Genomic DNA, 26159 nt, shown 5'->3' with positions numbered 1-26159 from the left:
ATGCTGCTGTCAGTGGAGAAGGCAATGGCACCCCACTCCAGTTCTCTTGCCTGGAAAATCCCATGGACGGAGGAGCCTGGTGGGCTGCAGTCCATGGGGTCGCTAAGAGTCGGGAACGACTGAACGACTTCCTTTTCACTTTTCACTTTCATGCATTGGAGAAGGAAATGGCAACCCACTCCAGTGTTCTTGCCTGGAGAGTCCCAGGGACAGAGGAGCCTAGTGGGCTGCCGTCTATGGGGTCGCACAGAGTTGGACACGACTGAAGCGACTTAGCAGCTGTTGTCAGAGGATCAAATTCTTTTTTTGGCTTCACTACACAACTTACAGATCTCAGTTCCCCAAACAGAGGTTGAACCCAGGCCCCTGTGGTAAAAGGGTGGGGTCCTAACCACTGGACTGCCAGGGAATTTCCTGAGATCAAATTCTTAATTGGATTTTAGTTTCTGTATTTTGAACTGTTTCAAGTAGTTGATACAACTGTGTTTTATTATATGCATGTACCCATAAACTGTGGTGATGAACATATATATGCTATGAATAGAAAATAAGTAAAATCATGCCCTCAAAAAAAGTAAAGGGTTATCATATTAAAACAAATGATTCAAACCAAGATGCTATATAAGGGGCTAAACTTCTCTTGTGAAATGTTTAGGCCTTCAGATGGGGGAGAAATGAAGGGTTTTTGTTTAAGGCCAAACTGTTAAATAGTTAGCTGTTACATTGATCTATAAATTAAAGGCATTTAAAAATTGTTGTTAGGTAATTCCCTGGTGGTTCCGTGATTAGGACTGTGTGCTTTCACTACTGAGGGCCTGGCTTCACTTTCTGGTCCGGGAACTAAGATTCCACAAGCTGAGAAGTGCAGCCAAAAAAAACCTGTTTTTTTTTTTGTTTGTTTTTAGTCCTTGAAGCAGCATTATTTTCTGCATCTAAGCAATTTCAGAAACCATCTTCTAAGGAAGCTATGTAAGATTTTTCTGGTAGATTCTTGAGGCAGTATTCATTGAGATTTAATGAGTGAAGGTGCCAGGAAATCTGAAATCCATTTCTTTCTTTGATATAAAGTCACTTAACAGCTCTGTGTCTCAGTTAATTCTTTAAAAATGGAGGTAATAAGATCTAAATATTATATTTGAAGTAAATTATGTACTAATGTAATGATTATTTATGTTTGTATGCCTTTGAGTCTAATAAGACTTAATGAAGTTCAGTGGGCATGGAGGTAAATTTACAAATTTTATTCCTTCTGCACAATTAATTTGTATTGGTTAACATCATACTTTTCAAATCAGAAAGCTGAACATAACTGCTTTCTAAAGACAGTACAAGTCAGGGTTTAGAATTGTCAAATTTTGGACATGTAATTTGTCCCTCAGAAAGTGCTAAAAAGTTAAGAACATGAGATGGGTACAGTTTTGACTTTTTTGATGAGGTGCCTGGTGCTTTAGTATTTTTAAAATATTTTCCCAACTGAATTACTTAGGAAACAACTTTTTCTTACATGAAAAAGAGTAAGGCTACACTCCATTGACATGTGTACGGGAAAGAAAGAGCCGCTTGATGTGCTTCAGTTAGGGGACACGTTGCATGTGATTCTTTAGGGCTCATTTATTTCATTGACGTTCCCGAATCTCTTTAGTGTTAATAGTACCACAGAATTTAAGAAGCAATATAACACTATTTTTGCACTTTGAAATATTCAAACAAGTCCAGCATTAACATAGAAAGTTACAGTTTCTCTTTCAACCTTTCTCTGTTCCATTCTCTTTTTCAGAAGTAACCTTTGCTAACATTAAAGTGTGTCCTTCCAGAGCTTGTTGTCTGTTATTTTACACAAATAAGAGTGGATACAACTGAAGTGACTTAGCGCCCATAGCACACACAGAGACACTTTTAAAAAATATAAATGTCATTATCTTATATATAATTGGGAGCTCTTTCCATGTATGCCTGTCTGTTTAATCTGCCTCTCAACTTCTGAGTACTGTTCTCCATAGAATGAATATTGCAGATTGTATTTGATAATTTCTTTTTGTGGTCATTTAGGTTCATACCTTCCCTTTCCTCCTTTCAGCTCTACCACCCACCGTGTTATGAATAATAGTATTGTGAATATTCTTATGCATGTCTTTGTGTACATCTGTGAGTAAATCTGTATGCTTTAAAATTTAATTTTTCATTTCTATACAAACAGTACAGACTTGTCTCCCACCACTCCTTAACTCAGACTGCCCCTAGTCTTTGCCTTCTGCTTAATGCTAGTCTGGTGTTTAACAGCTGTTTCATTGAAGGCCATCTAAGATTTATGAGATCAGAACTTCTCTTGTGATCTTGATTACTGAAAGGACTCTTTCTTGACTTGATGTAAGTCTGTATCAGAAGCGATTAACATAACAGGAGAAGTAATGAAAGTAATGTGGGAACTCTATAGTGCAGTGGCCAAGAGAACCGTTCTCTGGTGTCAGACTGCCTGGGTTTCAGACTCTGCACCACTCCTTAACCACTCCTTTCTATATGTATCTTCAACCTTAGGCAAGTTATTTAAGCTCTTTCAGATTTCTCAGCCCATAAATGCTCTCCTCATCCTAATGATATAGTTATAATAATATAGAACCTATGATTATTGTAAGGATTAAGCTATAACATGGAATTGTTGGTTCATAAATGTTCCATAAATGTCCTCTGGGGGGTGATAATGGTGAGCTTTGTTGCTCGTCCTACATCCTTGGTCCCTATGCTATTCAGTCACCCAAAGCCAGACATTCTGGAGTGTGAAGTCAAGTGAGCCTTAGGAAGCACTGATGTTAATAAAGCTAGTGGATACAGTGGATTTCCAGTGTGTGTGTTAGTTGTTCAGCAGTGTCCACCTCTTTGTGACCCCATGGACTGTAGCCCGTCAAGCTCCTCTGTCCATGGAATTCTCTAAGCAAGAATACTGGAGTGGGTTGCTGTTCCCTTCTCCAGGGGATCTTCCCAACCCAGGGGTCAAACCTGGCTCTCTTGTATTGCAGGCAGATTCTTTACCGTCTGAGCCACCAGGGAAGCCAGGAGAATCCCAGTAGACTGTTCTAAACCCTAAAGCATGATGCCTTTAGGCATCAGCGAGTTGCAGTCAGTATGTCAGCAAATCTGGAAGACCTGTCAGTGGCCACAGGATTGGAAAAGGTCAATCCTCATCCCAGTTCCCAACAAGGGTCGTACTAAAGAATGTGCTAATCATTGGACAATCGCCTTCATCTCCCATGCTAGTAAGGTCATGCTTAAAATCTTACATGCTTAGCTTCAGCATTATGAGAATCAAGAACTTCCAGATGTCCAAGCTGGGTTTAGAAAAGGAAGAGGAACCAGAGATCAAATTGCCAACATTCGCTGGATTATAGAGAAGGCAAGGGAATTCCAGAAAGACATCTACCTCTGTTTCATTGACCACGCTAAAGCCCTTGACTCTGTGGCTCATAACAGACTGGAAAGCTCTTAAAGAGATGGGAATACCAGACCATCTTACCTGTCTCCTGAGAAACCTGTATGTGGGTCAAGAAGCAACCGTTAAAACCGTGTGTGGAACAACTGTTTAGTTCAAGATTGAGAAAGGAGTACGGCAGGGCTGCCTGCTGTCACCCTGTTTGTTTAACCTATACACTGAGCACATCATGAGAAATGCCGGGCTGGATGAGCTAAAGCTGGAATCAAGACAGGCGGGAGAAACATCAGCAACCTCAGATACGCGGATGATACCACTTTAATGGCAGAAAGCAAAGATCAACTAAAGAGCCTCTTGATGATGGTGAAGGGGGAGAGTGAAGAGCCGGCTTAAAACTAAATATTAAAAAAACTAAGATCATGGCATGTGGCCCACATTACTTCATGGTAAATAGAAGGGGAAAGGTGAAAGTAGTGACAGATTTCCTCTTGGGCTCCAGAATCACTGCGACAGTGACTGCAGCCATGAAATCTGAAGACGACTGCTTCTTGGCAGAACTGACAAACCTGGACAGTGTTTTGCAAAGCAGAGATACTACTCTGATGACAAATGTCCGTATAATTGTGACTGCGGTCTTCCCAGTGGTCGTGTATGGTTGTAGGAGCTGGACTGTAAAGGCAGAACACCAAAGATTTGATGCCTTCGGATGTGGTGCTGGAAATGACTCCTGAAAGTCCCTTGGATAGCAAGGAGATCACACCAGTCAGTCTTAAGGGAGATCAGTTCTGAAAACTTGTTGGAAGGAGCAGTGCTGAAGCTGGAATTTCAGGATTTTGGTCATTTGATGCGAATAGCCGGCTCATTAGAAAAGTCCCTGAGACTGGGAAAAATTGAGGACAGAAGGAGAAGAGGGTGTCAGAGGATGAGATGGCTGGATGGCATCACCAATGGCAATGGACATAAACTTGGGCAAACATCGTTAGATGGTGTGGGACAGGGAGTCCTGGCGTGCTGCAGTCCATGGGTTTGCAAAGAATCCGACACAACAGCGTGGCTGAACAGCAACAACAAATGCTATTTTGAATAGTGTGATTGTGTTGATAAAAGGTCTACATAAATAGAAAGTAGACTGTATTCCAAACTTATGTCAAAATTACTTAGGTCTGGGAGTGACTATTTTATTTTCCTTTTACTTATTTTCATAATGAAAAGTAATTTCTAATGGTTTGAAATGGGTCCCAGAAATAGAATCTTACTATATCAGATAATGCTTTTAGCAAATAAGATTTAACTTTATAAACATTTCAGTTTACGTAGGAGTTAATCTAAGTCTGCCCTGTATTCCTGTAGGACACTGTACTGGGACCGTGTCTTGTGTGCTTAGTCGCTCAGTCGTGTCCAACTCTTTGCGACTCCATGGACTGTAGCCAACCAGTCTCCTCTGTCCATGGGGATTCTCCAGGCAAGAATACTGTAGTGTGTTGCCCTGCCCTCCTCCAGGTCGTCTTCCCAACCCAGGGATCAGACCCAGGTCTCCTGCATTGTGGGCAGAGTCTTGACTGTCTGAGCACCAGGGAAGCCTGTCATAGTCTTATACTTACCTTTTTATATGCTTTTACATATAGAGGCACTCAGCAAGTGTTTATGAACTTAAACTAGTTCTGATCATCCCAAGAAGGCCTCATTATTACTTTTTAATACTCCCATATTATTCCATGAATTTCTAGGCCATTGTGCTACAAAAGCACACCAAAATAAACTTACAGTAAAAACATATGCTGTTATAGAAATAGTTAGAAGTCATTAATTTCCTATTATATTTCATATTCTTTTTTTAATATTTCCTGGTTGAACCCAGTACTTTGCTTAATGTTTGTTAAACATATTTATGTGAAATTTGCATATAGTGTCACAACAATGAGCCTGACATCTTTGTCTAAGGAGAAGATCGAGATTGTGATTCCATATCACCAGCCTTGCATGTGTAACAAAGCAAATTCCTTTCTAGTTTATGTTTGAAGTGTTTTTAAGTCTCAGTAATATTTTTAAGATAATACACTTTTATATGAAATAATCAAAAACTTGATTCAGGCATTATAGAAAAACATCTCTTAAATATTTTAAGACAAATGTGGAAACCGTACTGCATAAAAATGGTTTGATTAATCTTATTTTTGCTGTTTCAGATCATATATGAGCAGGAAGGGGTCTATATTCACTCATCTTTGGGAAAGACCAATGACCAGGACAGCTTGATTTCAGGAATATTACGTGTTTTAGAAAAGGTACGTTTCTAGTAAATGACTTTATTTAACAATTGTTTAAATAAATTTTTTAAAATAATTGTTTAAATTAATAATAATTGGGACATTATCAGCAAGTTTGAATTTCACATGTAACATAAAATTATGTAATTGAACAGTGGTTGTAAATTTGACATGAAAGTGATGTTAGAAATAAAATTCTTCAGATAAGTCAGTAAAATGGCATGGAATATTTTTAAATTTAGTAAAAGTTACAGTAGTATAATTTTTTATAATGAAAATCGGAATTTAGAAATCTGCATATTGTTTGTTGTCAAATAGTGATTGTTTACATATGGTATGGATATTAAGGTGCTAATAAATTTAAGAGGTTAAAAATTCATTTTGGGGGCTTCCCTGGTAGTCCAGTAGTTAAGAATCTGAGCTTCCACTGCAGAGAGCATGGGTTCAATTCCTGGTCAGGGAACTAAGGTCCTGCATGCCTTGTGGTGCAGCCCCCCAGGGGATTAACTATCGGTGACTGAAAAATAAGATATTGCTGAAGAGTAAATATGGTTACTAATTTTTTTCCTAGGATGCTGAAGTAATAGTGGACTGGAGACCATTGGATGATGCATTAGATTCTTCTAGTATTCTCTATGCTGGAAAGGTATTTAAGGAAGAAATATCTGACTAAAGGAATGACATTTTTAAATAAAAGCTTTATTAAGATATAATTCATGTACCATAAAGTTCACTGTTTTAAAGGACATAATTCAGTTTCTTTAGTACAGAATTGTATAACTTCACCAATAACCAACTTTAAAACATTTCTATTCCAAAAAAAGCAGTCACCTCTCATTCCCACTTAACTCCAGTACTCTTCACTCATTAATTTACTGTCTGTCTCTGAGGATTTGCTTATTGTGGACATTTTATCTGAATGGAATCATATAACATGTAGTTTTTTGTGACTGGCTCCTTTCACGTAGCATACTGTTTTCAGGGTTCATCCATGTTCTAGCACCTGTCCTTTCCTTTCTTTCCTTTTTGCTGAATAATACTGCATTTATGGATATGTGCCATATTTTGTTCATTCGTTCATCAGTTGATGGCACCCCACTCCAGTACTCTTGCCTGGAAAATCCCATGGATGGAGGAGCCTGGAAGGCTGCAGTCCATGGGGTCGCTGAGGGTCGGACACGACTGAGCGACTTCACTTTCACTTTTCCTTTCATGCATTGGAGAAGGAAATGGCAACCCACTCCAGTGTTCTTGCCTGGAGAATCCAGGGACGGGGGAGCCTGGGAGGCTGCCGTCTCTGGGGTCACACAGAGTCGGACACGACTGAAGCGACTTAGCAGCAGCAGCAGTTGATGAATACTGGGGTTGTTTCCATCTTCAGGCTAATATAAATAATGCTGCTGTGCATGATCAGGTTCAAACTTCTGTGTGGACATATTTTCCTTGAAAACCTAGGAACGGGATAGTTGGATTAGTTTATGTTTACCGTGTCTAACGTGTTGAGTTCTCTCTGTGGAAGGTAGGGGTTTAGCTCTGTCTTATCTCTTAACTCACCTTGAAACTATGGCTCAATTGTCCACATTTCTTCTCAAAGTATTAATCACATAGGCGATCTAATTTTATCTTCTTAATAAACATTTTTTGCAGAATTTTCTTCCAAGTTCCTTCTGAACTGGCTGCTCTTTTGGTTTGCTGTGCAGCAATTATCCTGGGGGTTCCTTTTGCCTCTCTCCCATATTTTAATCCCTGTTTCTTGTCTCCTGTGCTGTCTTCTCTTTTGGTTTACTCTTTAATTTTGGTGCACCTCCAGTGCTTCCTCAGAAAAAGCATGTATGAGACCAAAAACATCTCTATTTTCAGACTTTTTTTATCCTTCTGTGAACATTTGGGTTGAGCTATCAATTCTGAATTGATGACTGGCTGGCATAGAATTATAATTTGAAAAGAAATTACCCCCATATTTTTGGAAGTTACTATCTTTACATTTCTCTTATTTCCTTTGTTGATGTTAAGTCTAATGTATTTGAATCCTGATCCTTGCTATATTTTTTTCCTCTTTAGAAGTTTTTAGAATTACCTTTTTGTTTGTAGTATTCTAGATGTCCTGGAAATGTGCCCTTGTGGTCCTTTTTATCCTCTGTGTGGGTGCTTGATAGGCCTTTTTAATGTGAAAACTTGTGTCTTTTAGTTTTTAGAAAATGTTCTTGAGTTGTTTTAGTGGTAGTTTCTTCTTCCTGTCCATTTTCTACTTTCATTCTTTCTGGAACCCTCTACATATTTTATATTGGTCCTGTAGTATTTTAATTGCTGCTGCGTTGCTTCAGTCATGTCCGACTCTGTGCGACCCCATGGACTGCAGCCTACCAGGCTCCTCCGTCCATGGGATTTTCCAGGCAACAGTACTGGAGTGGGGTGCCATTGCCTTCTCCAGTATTTTAATACTTGACTATTTTCTAATTCTTTGTATATGTGTATGTTATTTTCTAGGAAATTTCTTTAATCTTATGTTTCAGTTCTTCTGGAATCATTTTCATCTTTGCTGTTTTTTAAATTTTCAATGCATCTTGTTCAGTTCAGTCGCTCAGTCGTGTCCGACTCTTTGTGACCCCATGAATCGCAGCACGCCAAGCCTCCCTGTCCATCACCAACTCCCAGAATTTACCCAAACTCATGTGCATCGAGTCGGTGATGCCATCCAGCCATCTCATCCTCTGTCGTCCCCTTCTCCTCCTGCCCCCTATCCCTCCCAGCATCAGGGTCTTTTCCAATGAGTCAAATCTTTGCATGAGGTGGCCAAAGTACTGGAGTTTCCACTTCGGCATCAGTCCTTCCAGTGAACACCCAGGACTGATCTCCTTTAAAATGGACTGGTTGGATCTCCTTGCAGTCCAAGGGACTCTCAAGAGTCTTCTCCAACAACACAGTTCAGAAGTGTCAATTCTTTGGTGCTCAGCTTCTTTGTCCCCTTTCCCCCCTTTAAAAGAAAAATTGTATCCTGTTCTTCATGGATGTTATTCATCCATGATTCCCTTGTATCTGAGGAATTTAAGGATAATTTTTTAGATGTTTTCATTTCTGTATATAGTCCACTTTCTCTCACTATCTTTCCCCCTGTTTCATTTAGACTTTTATCATTTATATAGACACTTGCCTTTGTTTGGTGATCTTTGTATTGTGGTGCTAATAAACAGCACATACGAAAAACTGATCATACTCTCAGTGTATGGATAGGTTTGTTGATAGTTGGGACTCAGGGTGACCTGGCTAGGCTGTTTCCTTGGGGAATCCCTGATGTTGAAACCTGGGTCTTTTTTCTTGGGCTGGTCATGTGTCAGAGAAGAGTCTACAGATTTTTGCCTGAAGAGGGAAAACTGGATTCTACTGTCTGGGAACTGAGTGGAGGAAGAGAGCTGGGAGTCTTGCCACTCATTTCATGAACTTTTGATTCGTTGTCCTGTTTTCAGTGTATTATCTCTCTGCTCAGTGTCCCTGGTTACTTGTAATCCAGAGAGAATCTGCTTTACCTTTTCCAGTGAATAAACCTCCAGCCTTCTGGACTCTTGTTAGTAGTCCTTTTTTCAGCTTGACCTTTATCCTAGTTTCCAGAAGTACCTGATCCACCAGGTCCAAGCCTGCGGGTGGGGTTGGATTCTGTAAATGCTGCTTAGGTTTCCTGTTTATTAGTAGTGATGGTGGTAAAGGTTGCATTTTTTAAATTGGGCAAACAAGGAGGACTCCCTGAGAAGTGACATTTGTGGAAGGACTCTGAGGAAAAAGCACTCCACTTTATAATCTCATTCATTCAGTTTTTTTCCGCCCTATTCTTCAGTCTGTTTCTATTTCTTTATAATATATTCCTGTTCCTATAAAATCTTTTTTCCATTTTTGAAAAGAATTACACTAGTAATCCACATTGTAAAAATTCAAATAATAGAAGGTTGAAGCCCTCCTTGACCAGAATCCCATCCCTCATGTGTTTACTGTGTATCTTTCCAGACTTTTATCAGCACACATTTCCTGCCTTATCTGCGTAGCTGTGTATACACATTCATTCGTCCATCCTCCCTGGTTTTCTCTAGTGTGTTTCTCATTGTGTGTGTTCCATGCAGTTGTTACGCTGCATACATTGTTTCAGGATTTCCTTTTATTTACTTTTACATATTGAACATAAATACACATGAACAGATATCAATCTTTATAAACTTCTGCGTAGCATTTTATTGGCTACCCCTAGTTTATTTACTTTTTCATTGATGGATAATAAGATATGTTCAGCTTTTCACTTTTACAAGCAATGTTAAGAGGATTCTTATATCTGCCTCTTTGTATACATGTGTATTTCTTAATGTAGATAAACTTATTGTGAAATATGCATATTTTAAATTTTAATAAATATGACTCAGTTTTCATTTCAGTCAGTACTGATTATCCCTGTTATCAACAGTGGGAGATTACGTTTCCTCACACTGTCTTCTGTCTATTTTTTAATTGAAGGGGGCGTAAAAGCTGAAATTCATCTTGCTTCTCTTTGTGAAGTTGGACATCTTTCTTTGTCACTTCATGTTTTCTTCTTTGATTTGCTTGTTCAATGCCATTTCCTTTTCTCTTTTGATATTTGTTGATTTCTAAGTACATTGGTAGGGGTTATTTTTATATTCTGGATGTTTTCCTGTCCTCTTCTATGTATTTTAGAAAGACTTCACAAGTTTTGCTTATCGTTAACTTATGTGTAGTATCTTTTGTTGACTAGAAGTTAAATTTTTTGATTTAGTGAAATTATTAATGTTGCATTTTAGACTTGGTTTTTTTTGGGTTTTTTTTTTTAGGTTTTTGGTTGTTTTTTTGTTTTAGTCTCTTTTAAAAGAAAGTTCTTTAGGACTAAACATGTAGATATGTTATTTGTAGCTTTTAGTTTATTTTGATTAAGAGAAATACAGCAACCAATGATGATGACTTCAATAAGTGGCTGCTGTTGGCTGTTTTCCTCAAATAACCAGAAGTCGGGAGGTTTGGAGTTCTTTGCAGTGTTTTTCTTGCTTTGTCTCTATGGTTGTAAGGTGGCTGTTACATTTTTACCAACATAGCTGCATCGAAAGCAGGAAGTATCAAAGCATTCCCAAGGCCTACCGTTGCCTTAGCTTGTATTTCACTGATAACTCTGTCTGCAGGAGAGTCTGGACACGCTTTTTTTTTTTTGTTAACTTGAACAAGGGAGAAAGGATAGGAAACAGCGTTCAGTTTTGCCACCAGTGATGTCTGCCACAACCTACAAATGTAATTTATATAGAAGCTGAGAAGACATTATTGACTGAAATGAAATTCTAGTCTTAGTCCCTAAATATTTTATGTATTATAATTATTTTAGGACTCCAGCTCAGTTGTAGAATGGACCCAGGCCCCAAAAGAAAGAGCTCATCGAGTCGCAGAACATCTGAACAGTTACGAAGCAGAGTGGGACATGGTTAATACAGTGTCATTTAAAAAGAAACCACATACTAATGGAGGTATGACTTCAGTCTTTTGAAATCTTAAACTGATTTGCTGCAGAATAAACAAAAGTGCAAAGAAAATGCTTTCTTAGAGGAAGGATGATTTGGTGCTTTGATTAATATGTATAACTCTTACGTTTTTATTCCTTTATCATCTTTTTGTTGCCTTGGTTGTGACTTCATAAAGTACTTGTTCTGTTTAAGTTATTAATGGCATAAAATAGAAGCACTTTAAAAATTGCTTTGGTTGTCTCTCATGTATATTTTTCATAAATCCTGTAGAATTTTTTAAAAAGTCATGTTATTTCATCCTTAAAGCACCAGGGGGAGATGGAGGATACCGCTACACCATATCGTTCTAATTTCAGTGTTTACTGGGATCATCACAGCTCATTGCAGTCTCCCCTTTATATATACGTTCAGTGACTATTCTCCTTTATATATAAATTTATGTTTGCTGTGTGGTGACTGTCTACATGTAGATAACAAGAAAGAGCCAAGCCAGCAGTCTGGTAGAACACATACGTATACTATCCCAGATACAAGCTCGCTAGCCTGTCTGTGATGTGGCCAACTTACCGGAGGTCTCTTTAAAAAATACTAAACACTCTAAATTAGAGTTACATTTTTTTTTGTTTTGATTTCTTTGTATTTTATAACTAATAGGATATTTGATCTTTTAATGATTTTGGTCTGAATTTAGGATTTATCGGCTTTTACCATAGTCAAAAAGGCTAGCCAAAGTTTACTAGAATATGTATTGCTATGTTTAATATATGTATTGCTATGTTAATATAAGTAAAATTGATTTTCATGTATGGCCTGGGGAATCATTCTCATATATACTTTGTACTGTATCATTTCTTGGGAACAGTAGCAGTTAAGAAATACATAGTAAATCACAAGCTTTTTTTTTTAACAATCAGCTCATGCATATATTAGGCAAACAAAAAATAGCAATTCACATAAACCAACCCTGAAGGTCTAATCTAGAGAAGTTAAAAATCCCTCACATGCTAAATATACTAAAATCCTGTGGTTTTCTTTTCATAACATTTTTACATTGTTCTGATAAGAACCTTCCCTGTAGAATAGGAATGCCAAAAAAAAAAAAAAAGCATATATGCATGCATGGTGGTTTAGTCAATAAGGTGTGTCCTACTCTCGTGACCCCATGGACTGTAGGCTGCCAGGCTCCTCTGTCCATGGGATTCTTCAGACAAGAATATTAGAGTGGGTTGCCATTTTCTTCTCCAGGGGATCCTCCCAACCCAGGGATCAAACCCACTTCTCTTACATGTTCTGCATTGGCAGGCAGGTTCTTCACCACTAACGCCACCTGGGAAGCCTGGGAGCTAGGGCTAGCTTTCTCTTATAGAAACACAGTGGTCCACATGAGTGGGTTGAAACCTCAAGAAAGAGCTTTGAAAAGAAAACCACTGAGTTTTATAGTGTATTTAGCATTTGAGAGATTTTTAACTTGTCTAGATCAGACCTTCAGAATTGGTTTATGTGAATTGGTATTTTTCGCTGCCTAATATTATCGCTAAATCCTTGAAAATGAAAAAAGTTACAGAAATGAGCAAAATGAGTGAATTTTCAGAATTTCATAAAGGAAGCATTACATGTTTGAGAAAAGTATCTGACAGTAAACATCTTTTTAGATTAATGGTTTTTAACTTTGGCTGTGCATTGAAATCACATGGAGAAGTTAAGCTGTTAAAAAAACTACCAGTTGGGACTTCGCTGGTGGTTCAGTGGTTGGAAGCCTCCGTGCTCCCACTGCAGGACACAGGTTTGATCCCTGGTTGGGGAACTAAGGTCCTGCATCCTGCATGCTGTGCTGCATGGCAAAAAACAAAAATCAAAAAAGTACCAGTGCTTGGGTTTCATGCAGCAAATTAAATCATCCTCTGCAGATGGAGCCCAGGCACCTGTATTTCTCAGAAATTTCTCCCGGTGATTTTAGTGTTCAGAGTTGAGAATGTCTGTGTAACAGCGTACTGCGTAGCTTAGCAAGAAACAGACATAAATACTGCTTGTATATCTTGGCACTGTATGAGGGCTTGTAAAGAGCCTTTATTTAGTAATTATTAGAAGTTAAGGGCACGTTTTCTTTTTCTCTATTCTCTCCACTACTTAAAAAATTTTATGATAGCAGTAAGAAATATATTGCACAGTATGGCCCAGTGTGCAAACACATGTACATATTTAACAGAACAAGGAGTTAATGAAGTACATGTATTCCATTTCTTCCCATTCCGTCTCAGCTTATCCTCGGCTTAACCTCATCCAGTCATGTTTCATAAAAACTGCTTCTTAAAACATTTTCTGATCTTAATGTTTCAGAATTAAAAATTAGGCTATTAAATTTTGTTCATTTTTGAAAAGCAGTTTTTCAAATAAAATTTTTAATTTTATTATTATAACCTTCACATTTTTTACTTTTTTTGTGTGATTTACAGAGGAAAAGTTGGGGCAAACCTTAAAAAAATTGACTATTGAAAACTTTTTTTAAGTTTATATTTCTTAGGAAATATACTGCTAAGTCTTTGTTTTTATATTCTAGATCAGATGCTTTGAAAATACATCTTTCCAGAACAACAGACTGCCATGATGTTCTGGAAACCTATTCAAGTAAAATGTCATGACCTTCATGTTAATTCTGTTTAAGACGTACGGAGACTTACTATTTTATTCACTTTTCTGCTGTTGTAGCCAGTTTTCCCATGTCAGTGTGTTGGAGGTATTTTTTACATGTATTTGGTAACATGGTAAGTTCATCAGAACTAATTAGTTTTATTTACCTTTCTCTAAGGAGAAAGAAGGAAATTTTGTGTTAACTCAGGTTCTGTTAGTTTTCTTCTGTGACAGTTTCTAGTTCTGGCTAGCTTGCGTTGGTAGACCAGATTGCACATTACTTTCCTGTTGACTTGTTACTAGGTTGTTATTCTATTTAACACACCTTTGAATACCTACTATGTGCTAGTCACTTTTCTAAGCACTGGGCATATAGCTGTGAACGGAATTAAAACTTACACTCTAGTAAAGGGACTTCTAGAATTGACTTGTAATGTTTCTCTCATCGTTTATCAGAGCTTTAAGTGAGAAAATGTATGAGGCATTTTCTGTTGTATTTAGTATGAAATGTGTTTCTCTTCATTAACAAGAGAAAATCTGTGTAAAATTTTTACTTTGGGAATATGCACAAACTTCTGATAGTTTGTATAGTCTGCATATATTATTTAATATTCTTCATATGATATTCTTGCATTACTTTGGATTAAATACTTTTTATGTAATTTAAGAACTTAATTTAAAAATTGTATCTAGTTTCTCACTGTTGTTTTGCTGTGAAAATATTTTTGTCTTTGTAGATAATCGAGTAGTATGAATTCTTTATAGGTAGTCTAGATACATTCATATGTAGGTGACACATGTTGGAATTCTAGAATTGTTCTCACTTTGCTGTTCGTTTGTAATGGTGTTATGAGCCCTGTAATATAAATTTCAGTGAAACATGATGTGTAGTCATAGTACTAAATCTGTTATCAGCCTTGGATATGAGTTCACCATCTGAACAGGAAGTCGGCAGGTCACTGTGTAGATAAGTTACTTTAGCCTTTCTGGACTTTCTTTCAAGTGATACCTGTTAAAGGTATCACTTGACCACATGTCCGTGAAAGAGTGATGGTGTCTGCATTCCCTGCAAGTAGAGGTTTCTGTAAGGTGTAGATTCCTCTGGGTCAGTTTAGGAGATCTTGTTGGAGGTGATGGAACTGTAATGTTCCTGACTGTATAGGAAGGGGACATACGTTCAGGTCAGTACCGACTGATCTACCCTTTGATTAATTTAAGTTCTGTAAGCAGATATTATCTGTGTGGTTTATCTTTGTGGAATTGATAGTGTTGGGACAGAATTAGTGACAATTTTCAATAACAGGATAGTATGACACTTCTTATGAAATAACATTCAAGAAAGGGTTTTTTAAGATTTTAGAAGCTTTCCTGCTTAAGGTCTAAGTTAAAATGTTAAAATGACATTTTTAGATAAATTAATTATAAGTATTGGATAGCATTTTTTCCTTTGTTCTTTACATTTTTATTTAAATAGATAATCTTTAAGTTGATTATGATATTATTCACAAACCTAGGATTTTAAGTCTCTCTAAAGAGCCCAAATACTAGGAAATGCTTTATTTTACATAGCTATAGTTTGACTTGAACTGAGGTCTTAATTTAGTAAAAGGTTGATTTTAGCAGTGATATTGAATGTATTCATTCTTTTTGAAGCAGTCACAACTTGATTACCTTTTCATCCTCAATTTCCCACTGTTATGTGGGTTTTTGCAAATGTTAGTCTGTGTATTCACTCCAGTGTTACTTTTTATATTGGCATACTTTTACCTTCACTCAGTGTAGTCTGCTAAAAATAATTGCAAAAGGATGTGACGAATAAAGGTTGGTTTTTGTTTTAAATGCATTTTGTTTTAAACGCACTGTTGAAGTGCATCGTTTGATTTGTTTTTGAGGGAAGTGGAGAGGATGAATGTTTATTATTTGCTATATACTTGACACCATAGTAGTTAGTTGACAAGTATTTTCTTTTTAATTCTTAGAATAACATTGGGAGGTAAGTATAATTATCTCCATTATACAGATGAAGAAACTAAAGCTCAGAGAGATTCAATTATTTGCCCCAAATAATTCAGTTAGTAAGATGGTGGTGTTGCAGTTTGAATCCAGCCTACCTGCTTCTAAAGCCACTATCATTTTGGGACAAAGCTGATATTTTAAATAAGGATAGCATTTTTTTCAAATTTGTATGCAGTAAGATAATTATTTTAAAGACTGTTCTTTAAAGAAAATGTTTGTTGCCATTTCTAATACAGGTGGAAGACATGGTAATATGAATGCTGCAGTCATTCCCTAGGTTCAACAAATTTCTGTTAGGCAGTTGTGAAGAGTGCTGTCAGTACCTGTTAAAAAGGTGAAAAAAAATATTTTGCCCCACTTTCTTGTTTTTAAGATGCTCCAAGCCATAGAAACGGGAAAAGCAAATGGTCATTCCTGTTCAGTTTGACAGACCTGAAATCAATCAAGCAAAACAAAGAGGGTATGGGCTGGTCATATTTGGTGTTCTGTCTAAAGGATGACGTTGTTCTCCCTGCCCTGCACTTTCATCAAGGAGACAGCAAACTGCTGATTGACTCTCTTGAAAAATACGTGGCATTATGTGAGTAAGTATCAAACTGTTTTCTGCTTACTGAAACTGGATTGTTGTGTTGGTCCCAGGGCAAACTATTTTCACTTGTTGTTGGGTATCAGTGACCCATGTGCACATTAGGGGACAAGCAGCTTTGTTCTTTCTGGAATGCTGACTATTTTGGATGAGTGAATAACATTTTGCCAGTTTAGTAATTTGGGTCTGCAGTGTATCACCTTATTACTGCTTTAAAGAAAAAATGGTCCAGTATTTTTAATACACATTTAAATGAATGATGATACATCAGTAGTTAGTGGGTTATATATTTACCAATTTTACCTTTTATGTAGTTTCTCTTTAAAAGTTTCGTTTGTAATGTTACAGATTTAAGTCAGGCAAATTTAAGGCCTTTATAAAATTATTCTAAGTGTGGAAGTTAGGGCGTTCTCACTTTCCAAAAGTCTTGTGTCTAAATTCATTTATGCAGGTGTGTTTGTGCACACAGTTTTTCTCGCTTTCACTCTCCACAGATACATTTTTGATATCTACTATGTTCTGAGCACTGTGCTGGTTGTTTGATATTTAGAAGTGAACAAAACAGGCATGTTCCTGGATATCTGCGAGTTTACGGTCTAGTGAAGGTGGCTGGTCAGTAAATAGCAGTAAAACTCAAGAACTAAGATGGAGGAAGTACAAGGAAGGGGGGGAACAGTGCTTCAGATGGGGAGTTGGGTAGGTATCAGGGAAGACTTTGTGGAGGAGGTAATGTTTAGGTTGAAACCTGACAAATGAGTGAACATTAGCATGAAAGGGAAGGAGATACTTAGAGCAGAGATGTTTTAGATGGAGAGAAGAACATACAACATGCTGTAATCATGGAACAGGGTATAGTCAGTATCACAGGTCTGCATAGTGGGAGAAGGGAGGACACCAGATTTAAAGATAAGGTCAGAGAACTGAGTACAGGCCATAGAGTGAAGGATCTTGTCAGTCATGTTAGCCTCTTGTTCCAGTCATCTAGAAGAGTTAATGGTGGCATGAACTAGCAGAGCGATAGGAAAGAAGTATTGGAGGAATATTTAGTGTTAGAGTTTGCGATTGATTGGATATGTGGAGGTGAAAGAAGGGAGAAGTTGAGATTTTTAGTTTGGGAAGCTGTAAGGATGATTGTTAACTTTATTAATATTAATGTCCTCACTTTAATAGAGAAACATCATGCCTAAATGTAGATTATATAAAGCTAGGAGTGATCCAGAAGCTGAGAGATACTGTTTTCGGCATGGAGTTCTCCTCTCTTGCATGTTGACCACCTCTGGCTGGCACTGGGCATGCTGATGAGTACCTGTAACCATGAGAAAAGTCAAATCTGGTTGGTGGAATGTGGTCTTGAACTGAGAAACTGTGAATAGGCTACCACCCATGAGGTTAAGTGGATTTCAGAAGGAGCATGGTCATAACTGGGGCAGAAGGCTTGGTTGGCTCTTTGGGGGTTTTAGCGTCATAGCAAGCTCCTTTCGCTCACTGTTGGGATATAACTGTTACGAGTGAGGTGAGCTGAGACTGTTGATTGACGCATACTCCCTACAGTGAAGTGGTGGTCCCTCCTTATCCTAGTAAGATCGTATTTTGGAGAACTGGGCTTAGTTTTAAACACTGTGTTTAAATATATTAGACCAACTATACTACATGGAAAAGATGACTAGTATAATGAGAGGGATCAAAATGATATCATGAAAAACACTAGAAGGATGTGGGGATTTAACTTAAAGAAGAGTTTAATGCTGTACCATTAAATAAAACCCAAGCTTCTTACTGTGCTCAGTGACCTGCCGTATCTTAGCTCTGTTTATTTCTTAAACCTCATTTCATGCTATTCTCTTCTGTATTCTAGTCACATGGTGTTCTCTCAGTTCCTGAAATGCCCTAAACTCTTTCTTGTCTTAAGTCCTGTATGTATGTGTTTCTTTTGCTTAGATTCTTCTTCTCTCTTTCTTATCTCTGAGGTCTGTTTAATGTCACTTCTTCAGAGGGGCTTTTTTGGATCTTAGTCTCCTGTTTAATGTAGGTTCCCACTCCCGTGCCCTTTTGCTTTCTCATTCCTTTGTTTGCTTCCTTCATGGCCCTTAATAGAATGAAATAATTTTGTTTGATTACTTCTGTTATATTCTACTCTAGATACAAGCCCTTAAAGGGAGGAATTGTATCTATCTAGTGTACATTTTCTCCTGAATTCCTAACCAGAGTGCCTGGCATGTAGTATTTGTGCAGTAAATCTTAGTTGCATGAATAAATGGCAAGGTACTTACCAGTTCTACGAATAATTTTGAAAGCATTGTTAAATAAACTGGACTCCAAAGATTAATAGATAAATTAGAAGGGAATAGTTCCAAAATAGAAATTAGAAGAAAATAGCTTAAGAGATAGAGTTTTCTGTCCTGGATGAGTTCAAGGACAGACTCAACAATCACTTAGGTGCTTAAAAGAAAATATGTACCTTAAATATGTGTTCCTGATGTTTTAATGAAGGTTGTAAGTGAAACTATGTTTCCTTCTCTGTATTTGTAAAGAAGAGAGAAGTAAATATAAGAATCAGACACATGGTGATAAAAATATCATTATTGGTGAGGCTTGGATATGTAGCCTCATAATAATTCAGCCCAAAACAATCATTGTTGAATTCATCCAGCTACCACTTTTGGGCAATCACAGTTCTCCCTAGTGAGGGCAGACCACTTACGACATGAATGAGAGCAAGCTAGAAGCCACCTTCTCCCTTGGCAGGCGGATCCAAGAGGTAAAGAGAGCCTGGAAGGGGCTATGCCACACATGCACCTTCCTCTTTTCTGACCTCAGCAGTTAGATACGTCTTTATTAGATGTGTGTGCATCCACCTGGAAACAAGAAGCCATGGGAATGGTGTTCCCCTCTTTTTTTCATTCAACAGGTATTTTTTTGTTGTTGTTGTTGGGGACCCACCATGTCCTAGACGTCGTACTAAGTGGTAGAAAGGAGCACTTAGTCAAAGAGATAAGACCTCTGTGTTCATGGAGTTTGTATTGTTTGCAGGAAAGACAAACATTGCTTATACAAATAAGTGTAAATTTTCAGCTGTTAAAATTAGAAATTTAGCACAATGAAATATAGCATATAATAGGATAATATGTAAGTTTGTGTGTGTGTGTGTGTGTGTGTGTGTGTTACTAGTAAAGCTCTGAGAGAGAATGAGATTAACTAAGGAGAGGATAAAATGGGACAGAATGTGAACTTAAGTGATTAATTATAGCATTTAATGACCTGGTCAAAGGGAAGACCCTAGCAGAGGAGTCTGACTCCCTACACTTTGTTTTCTCTCTTCCCACCAGGGTTTATCACATTTATGGTCAACCAAGGATGTGACTGTTTCTAGGGGAGGAGATAGCAGTGTAAAGTGAGTCCTTTAAAAGCTACATCCCTAATACCAGCCACTTCTCTATTGTGTATTCTCCTGTGACACTGGGGGCCAGTTTATTCTTTGCCCCTGAATAGCCTGAAATGTACATCAAAAATTTTATCCCCAAGGCCCCGCTGTATTCCAGGCAGAAAATAAGCACCCCCTAATCTTTTTCCCATCATAAATTGTACCCAATTACATTGTGTCATGTAGGTTACCAGAGATTGTATGCCGAGTCCAGGTGGTAGGATATTAGAAATTCCAGATAAACAGTCACCAGTATAAAAATAAGTCACAAATTTGTATAAGCTATCTCCTATTATCAAATTCTTAGGGAGATACTAAAGGTTCTTGTTTTTTATGTTCACAACTTAGGATCCAAATAAATGGAATTTCCAACTAAGTCCAAAGAAATGAAAATTCCCAACTATCCCCCATTTTTTACTTTATTAGGTTTTGTTTCCTGTCTCTGGAGCAGTTATCCTAAGCAAAATGGTGTTTTCAGAGTCATGTTCCTATGGTCACAAATTGTAGAGACCAGAAGAAGGAGAGTAGGCCAGGAAAAGCTTGGTTTCAGCAGCTTTACTGATATCCTGGCCGCTGTGTTAACAGGTCATCCTTCTTGTCTTCTGAGTTCAAAACATCAGTAGAGGTAGAATCAGACTACGTTATCTTTTTTCTCTGATTAACCTTAATTAAGGAATGTGGCTTATATCTTTGGCCGTGATGTCTTCCTAATACTCCCTGAAATGAATTAAGGGCCTTAACCATACAGGTGAAAGGAAATTGCAGATTTGCTAATGAGACAAAGGCTGGGGCAGCTATGCACGTTTCCTTTGTTCAGTTTTAGCAAGTGGATCAGTCAGCACAAAATAGGCCAGCTTCTTGAGACTTAACTAGTTTCTCAACTAGTTTTCTTAACTACTGGGAAAAACAAATTGTCTTATTCGTTGATGTTCTGTACTGTTTGACTTACCAACATTTAAAACATCGTATTTAGTGGGATCAAAGAATGAGCCACAGACACATTCTTGTTATTTTTCTGGAACCAAGTTGGTTGCTAGGATGTCAGTGAAGGTTATTGGTTCTGTTAAAATTATTTTATATATTGGGCCGTTTAAAAATTAATGCATAAATATCCAAACAATGAAATATTTCCTTAAAAAGCCAAATTGGTTGTATCATAACACAAGCCATTTACGAGATTAGGTTCTTGACCCTTATATATTCTCTTTGTGAGATACATTTATGTGTGTGTGTGTGTGTGTATTCGTACATACATATGTACACATTTGTTTAGTTGCTGTTGTGTCCGACTCTTTGTGACCCCATGGACTGTAGCCCACCAGTCTCCTCTGTCCATGGGATTTCTCAGGGAAGAATAGTGGAGTGGGTTGCCGTTTGCTTCTCCAGGGGGTCTTCCTCACCCAAGGATTGAACTGCGCCTTCTGCATTAGCAGGCATATTCTTTACCACTGAGCCCTCAGAGAAGCCTATATAGAAATTATATAAATAGGATTAAACTATACAGTTTTGCTGTAAATATTCTGTACCTTTTTATTAACCTTTTCTTCTTTGTATCTTTTGCAACATTATTATTTATTTAGCTTTCCATATTGATATCAGTAGCAATATAAAATAGTTACTGTTCCATCTCAGTGTGCAGACATTCTTCAGCTGTTGTAATTTCTGAATTCTGAAGTCTTTGAGAGAGGCTCACTCTAAAGTACTTCTGAATTTTCAGTAATTATACATCTATAGTTATGATGTTAGACAGTGGTTTTCTTTAAGTCCTTTAGTAGGATCTAATAGAATTGCTGATGTTAGCATCATTAAAAGTTCTCTTACGGCTGCAGTGAGGTTTTGAAAGTCTTGAATAACGTTGTTATGAGTGAGCAACTTCCCAGAATCTATAATACATAATAATATGTAAATATAATCATTAATCTTCCCAGATTCATTCAATATGGTAATCTGGCAGGTGGAAATGTGACAGTATTCTGGAATGCCAGGCCTCCTTCTGGTGAGCTCTGCAGTTGCTTAACAGCATATCACCTGTCCTCTTACTTATGTGCTTGAAAAAAATGCTTTGTTGATTTCTTTAGGTAGGGGCAAACAAGTATAATGTGACTTCCTCTAGCCCCTCACCACAGAGAATTAGTTATTAAAAAAATAAAAGAAATTCTTCCTTTTATAAAAGTGTCTGTGGTTGGTCGTTGGTTGAGCAGTCGTTTCTTCTTCGGATTTCCAGTCTTGTGACCATAGTTTTACATCTGGAGCCAAATAGTTGGCTGGGCACAGATAACTGAAGGTTGCATATGTATTCCCCTTCAACATGCATAAGCCAGTGTTTTGACTTTCATGATCACTTATTTGTAGTTAAAGAAAAAAATTGATTTAAACTATGTTTAGAGACAAATAACCATAGCGCCAGCACCACTGTGTTAGGAAAAAATACGTTCCTGTATTAATTATTTTCTTTTTCTGATGCTACATTTATAAGTTGAGCTGTCCCTTAGAAATGGCTTGTGAGAACCTGTAGGTCTTCATGTTAAGCATGAACCACCCCCCAGGAGAGATTCAGAAAAGTGATTAATGAAAATCGAACATTTAAAAGTGATTTTTTCCCACTACTTCAAATGACTCAACCTTAACTCTTTAAAAAAGCCAAGGGGCTTATTAAGCTGTTATTGTCTCTGAGGAGTGAGTTCTGACTAAGAGTAAAATCTGTTTTGGATTTCATGTCCCCCCATCATTGCTGTTGCATCCTCTTATGTAAGAATTGAGAAGAGATAACTGATACTGAAGTTCTTATCTCAAGTTTTTATAATAAACTAGAAGTAGATAGCAGCAAAACTGCATTTAATTTTTGTTTTTAAACACAGAAGTTGTGGATTTATTACAGCTGGCTTACTAACTTATAAAACTTTTGAATAGAAAAAGACTGGCTAATTCATTTGTTTACTTCAAATTGGGTCTCTTTTTGGAAAGCATTTTGTTTATTCTGTAGTTACTAGGAAATGTGAAGAAAAACTTGTGTCCAGACCTTAATAAGCAAGAACTAAAAATACACTGTTAAGTGAACTGTACATTACAGCCATGTATGTTATGATAATTATTTGCATAATTAATGATCTTTAACAGATAATCTTTTGTATCTTATATTTTTAACATCTTATATTGAAATACTCCCAAGCTGTGAAGTGTCCATTTCAAAATAGGATGTTTTCCTATAGTGTACATATTACGTATATCAATGAATCCTGAAGGGTGCTTCAACTTTCTTTATAAGAGAAAATATATTCTTATAATAAGGGAAGATATATTTGTAAGGATTTTTTACTATATTCTAAATAAGAGTTTGGGTTTGGGTTCATTATAATTTAGTTCTCTTGAATAAAATAAAATAGAAATACACTTCATCCTTTTTTATTTGTTAATTTAGTAGTTTCATGTAGTTTTGGAACTCACTTAAGATAGTTAACTAAATACTTGCTAATGCTGTCTTGATGGGAAATTGCCATGGAACTGGACATCTAAGGTTGTTGTTGTTGTTAAGGAAACATGACTATGCATAGTAATTATGAGGTATCACTGATGCAGTGTGCCACTGTTTTCTACAAAGCCCTTTTTTTTAAATTACAGATCTCCACAGGACAAAAGAACACTTCTTGTGAATTGTCAGAATAAGAGTCTTTCACAGTCTTTTGAAAATCTTCTTGATGAACCAGCATATGGTCTAATACAAGTATGTTTCTTAAGTCTCAGTTCAGTTCAGTTCAATCGCTCAGTCGTGTCCGACTCTTTGCAGCTCCATGAACCGTAGCACGCCAGGCCTCCCTGTCCATCACCAACTCCCAGAGTTCACCCAGACTCATGTCCATTGAGTCGGTGATGCCATCCAGCCATCTCATCCTCTGTCTGTTTTGTATTAATCTGTTAGTCTGACCCCATTATTTTATATACATGCTACCTCTTACTTTCTTAGAGATGATGCAGAATGAGGCACATGTCTGTTTGTGTGTAAACTTTATGGAACTATTCTCTGTAATTTTATAGAAACAGTATGTATCATCCTATAGAAATAGTATGTATCATCTGGTTTGAATTTTTATTTTCCATTTAAGAAGGTTCATTTGGGGTCAGGTTAGTCTAATTCCTCTTCAAGTATTTGAGTATATCCTTGAATTTGGCTAAAAAGCACAGGCAGAACTAAAGATAATTTTTTACTCAGATTTCTATGTAAACTTAATGGCATTTTTGTTGACTCATTTGTTGATTCACTTATTCATTCAACAAATGCTTGAGTGCTTAATTTGTCCTAGATGTTCTTTTCTTGGTTCTGACAATGAAGTGGGGACTTTTTAGGAAGGAGGACAGGAGAGCTCTTGAACGCTGATTAAAATAAAAAGTGAGGGAACAGTTTTTCTTATTATGAAAAATAATCATTTTAAAGATAGACCTTTAAGAAGTAGCTGTTTTGCTAAATATGAATAAGCAGGCAGTTTGGGATTTAGAAATAACTTTTGCAGTAGAAAAATGTTTTTTTACTGTTTTCTAGGACAGCAGTGTCCAAAACAAATTACTCTTACTGGCATGAGTTACCTGTATATGTCAGCTAATATTTAAATATTGTGAGTGTTTAAACTTAGCTGTCAGATATTTTGTATTAGTGTGGTACTGCACACTTTAAGAAGTATTTTTTTTTTGTGAAGGCAGGACTACTAGACAGAAGAAAGCTGTTGTGGGCCATTCATCAGTGGAAAGTAAGCACTGCATATATTTCTGGTGTATGCAGATTGAATGAAGCCTGCAAATCATTTGTTTATCTGCAATTCAATCAGTAGTGTTAGCTTGTCATTTAATACGCTATTTTAACCAAATGAAAAAATTGGCTTAGAAAATTTAAATTTTTCTTCCCAGAAAGAAATGAAATTTTAAAATAATCTTAGAATACTGTTTTAGCTCTGATTTCCCTCCCCCTTTTAAAAAACTTTGCTCTTATGCTAATCTTATCATGAAGTATTTTTATTGTTTATTTGATTTAATTGTGCCAATATTTTTCTCCTTACTACATAGAAAATTAAAAAGGATCCTTATACAGCAACTATGGTAGGATTTTCCAAAGTCACAAACTACATTTTTGATAGTTTAAGAGGCAGTGATCCTTCTGTGCATCAGCGACCACCTTCAGAGATGGCAGATTTTCTTAGTGATGCTATTCCAGGCTTAAAGATAAATCAACAAGAAGAACCAGGATTTGAAGTCATCACAAAGGTGAGTGGAGTTTGTGTTAATATAGCTCTTGTATTTTAGCAGGAGAAATGCTTTTTAATGCTACGGAAATGCATTTCTATAGAAATATAGAAATTAAATGATATATAGAAACTCAGTTTTGGTCATACCTGGCTTCTTTCTCACAATCCTTTCTTATAACTTTTTGCTGACAGATAACAATTCAGGCTTGTCCTGCCACCAGATTCTTGGTTGTTTCTTCACCAACTATACTGCTTTCCTTGTCTATTCATCAGTGTTAGATCTCTTTTCTTTGATTACTTTTTGATAATAATGAATAGGTTGTTCGTTTCATTGAGTGCATAGTGAAGTCGCTCAGTCGTGTCCGACTCTCTGTGACCCCGTGGACTGTAGCCTACCAGGCTCCTCCATCCTTGGGATTTTCCAAGCAAGAATACCTGGAGTGGGTTGCCATTTCCTTCTCCAGGAGATCTTCCCAACGTAGGGATTGAACCTGGGTCTCCTGTGTTGTAGGCAGACGCTTTACCATCTGAGCCACCAGGGAAGTCCACTGAGTGCATAGGAGTGAGTAAATAGTAAGCCTTGCATGTTGCCCACAGTTCTGTTCCAGATTTTTGTTTCCCAGTTACTCTACACAGGCAGCTAGTCAGGACACTACTCTTGGGCTTTCATTCTCATGTGAATATTTTCTTTTTAAGTAAGATGAATTTTGGCTTTGAATTATGTCAGATCTTTACATTTGCTCAACAAGACTTGAATTTGTTACAATTCTAGGCTCCACACAGAATATTATGAAATATCTAAATTATAGTACTTAACAGAGAAGGAAATGGCAACCCACTCCAGTACTCTTGTGTGGAGAATCCCATGGACAGAGGAGCCTGGCGGGCTGCAATCCATGGGGTTGCAAAGAGTTCGATACAACTGAGCAACTAACACACACACACACACACACACTTACTTAAAGAACTTATCTTACAAATGGCATTTAAAAATTACCAACATTAATTGAATAAAAAACTGTATAAAATGCAGTGTGAAGCTAATGAATCATGAATCAATTCTGAGAGCTACCAATTTTAGTTTG

General features: G+C 37.1%; 1 protein-coding gene across 2 annotated transcripts in view; it reads left to right on the top strand.

Moving 5' to 3' along the window:
- TBC1D15 (TBC1 domain family member 15) overlaps positions 1 to 26159 on the top strand; it is a 76704-nt gene that overhangs the window by 16381 nt on the left and 34164 nt on the right. The window contains exons 2-8 of one of the 2 annotated variants that reach the window (XM_006062147.4): positions 5611 to 5709; positions 6263 to 6337; positions 11057 to 11195; positions 16210 to 16420; positions 23462 to 23564; positions 24532 to 24582; positions 24896 to 25093. In XM_006062147.4, coding sequence (XP_006062209.2) covers positions 5611 to 5709; positions 6263 to 6337; positions 11057 to 11195; positions 16210 to 16420; positions 23462 to 23564; positions 24532 to 24582; positions 24896 to 25093 — 876 coding nt within the window. The remainder of the gene's footprint in view (positions 1 to 5610; positions 5710 to 6262; positions 6338 to 11056; positions 11196 to 16209; positions 16421 to 23461; positions 23565 to 24531; positions 24583 to 24895; positions 25094 to 26159) is intronic. The other variant, XM_025284468.3, reaches the window with a different exon arrangement.

Source organism: Bubalus bubalis, chromosome 4 (genome assembly GCF_019923935.1).
Source record: "Bubalus bubalis isolate 160015118507 breed Murrah chromosome 4, NDDB_SH_1, whole genome shotgun sequence".
In the NCBI taxonomy this organism is placed as follows: domain Eukaryota; kingdom Metazoa; phylum Chordata; class Mammalia; order Artiodactyla; family Bovidae; genus Bubalus; species Bubalus bubalis.
Note: the sequence above shows the minus strand (reverse complement) of the source record. Positions and strands in the feature narration are given on the sequence as shown.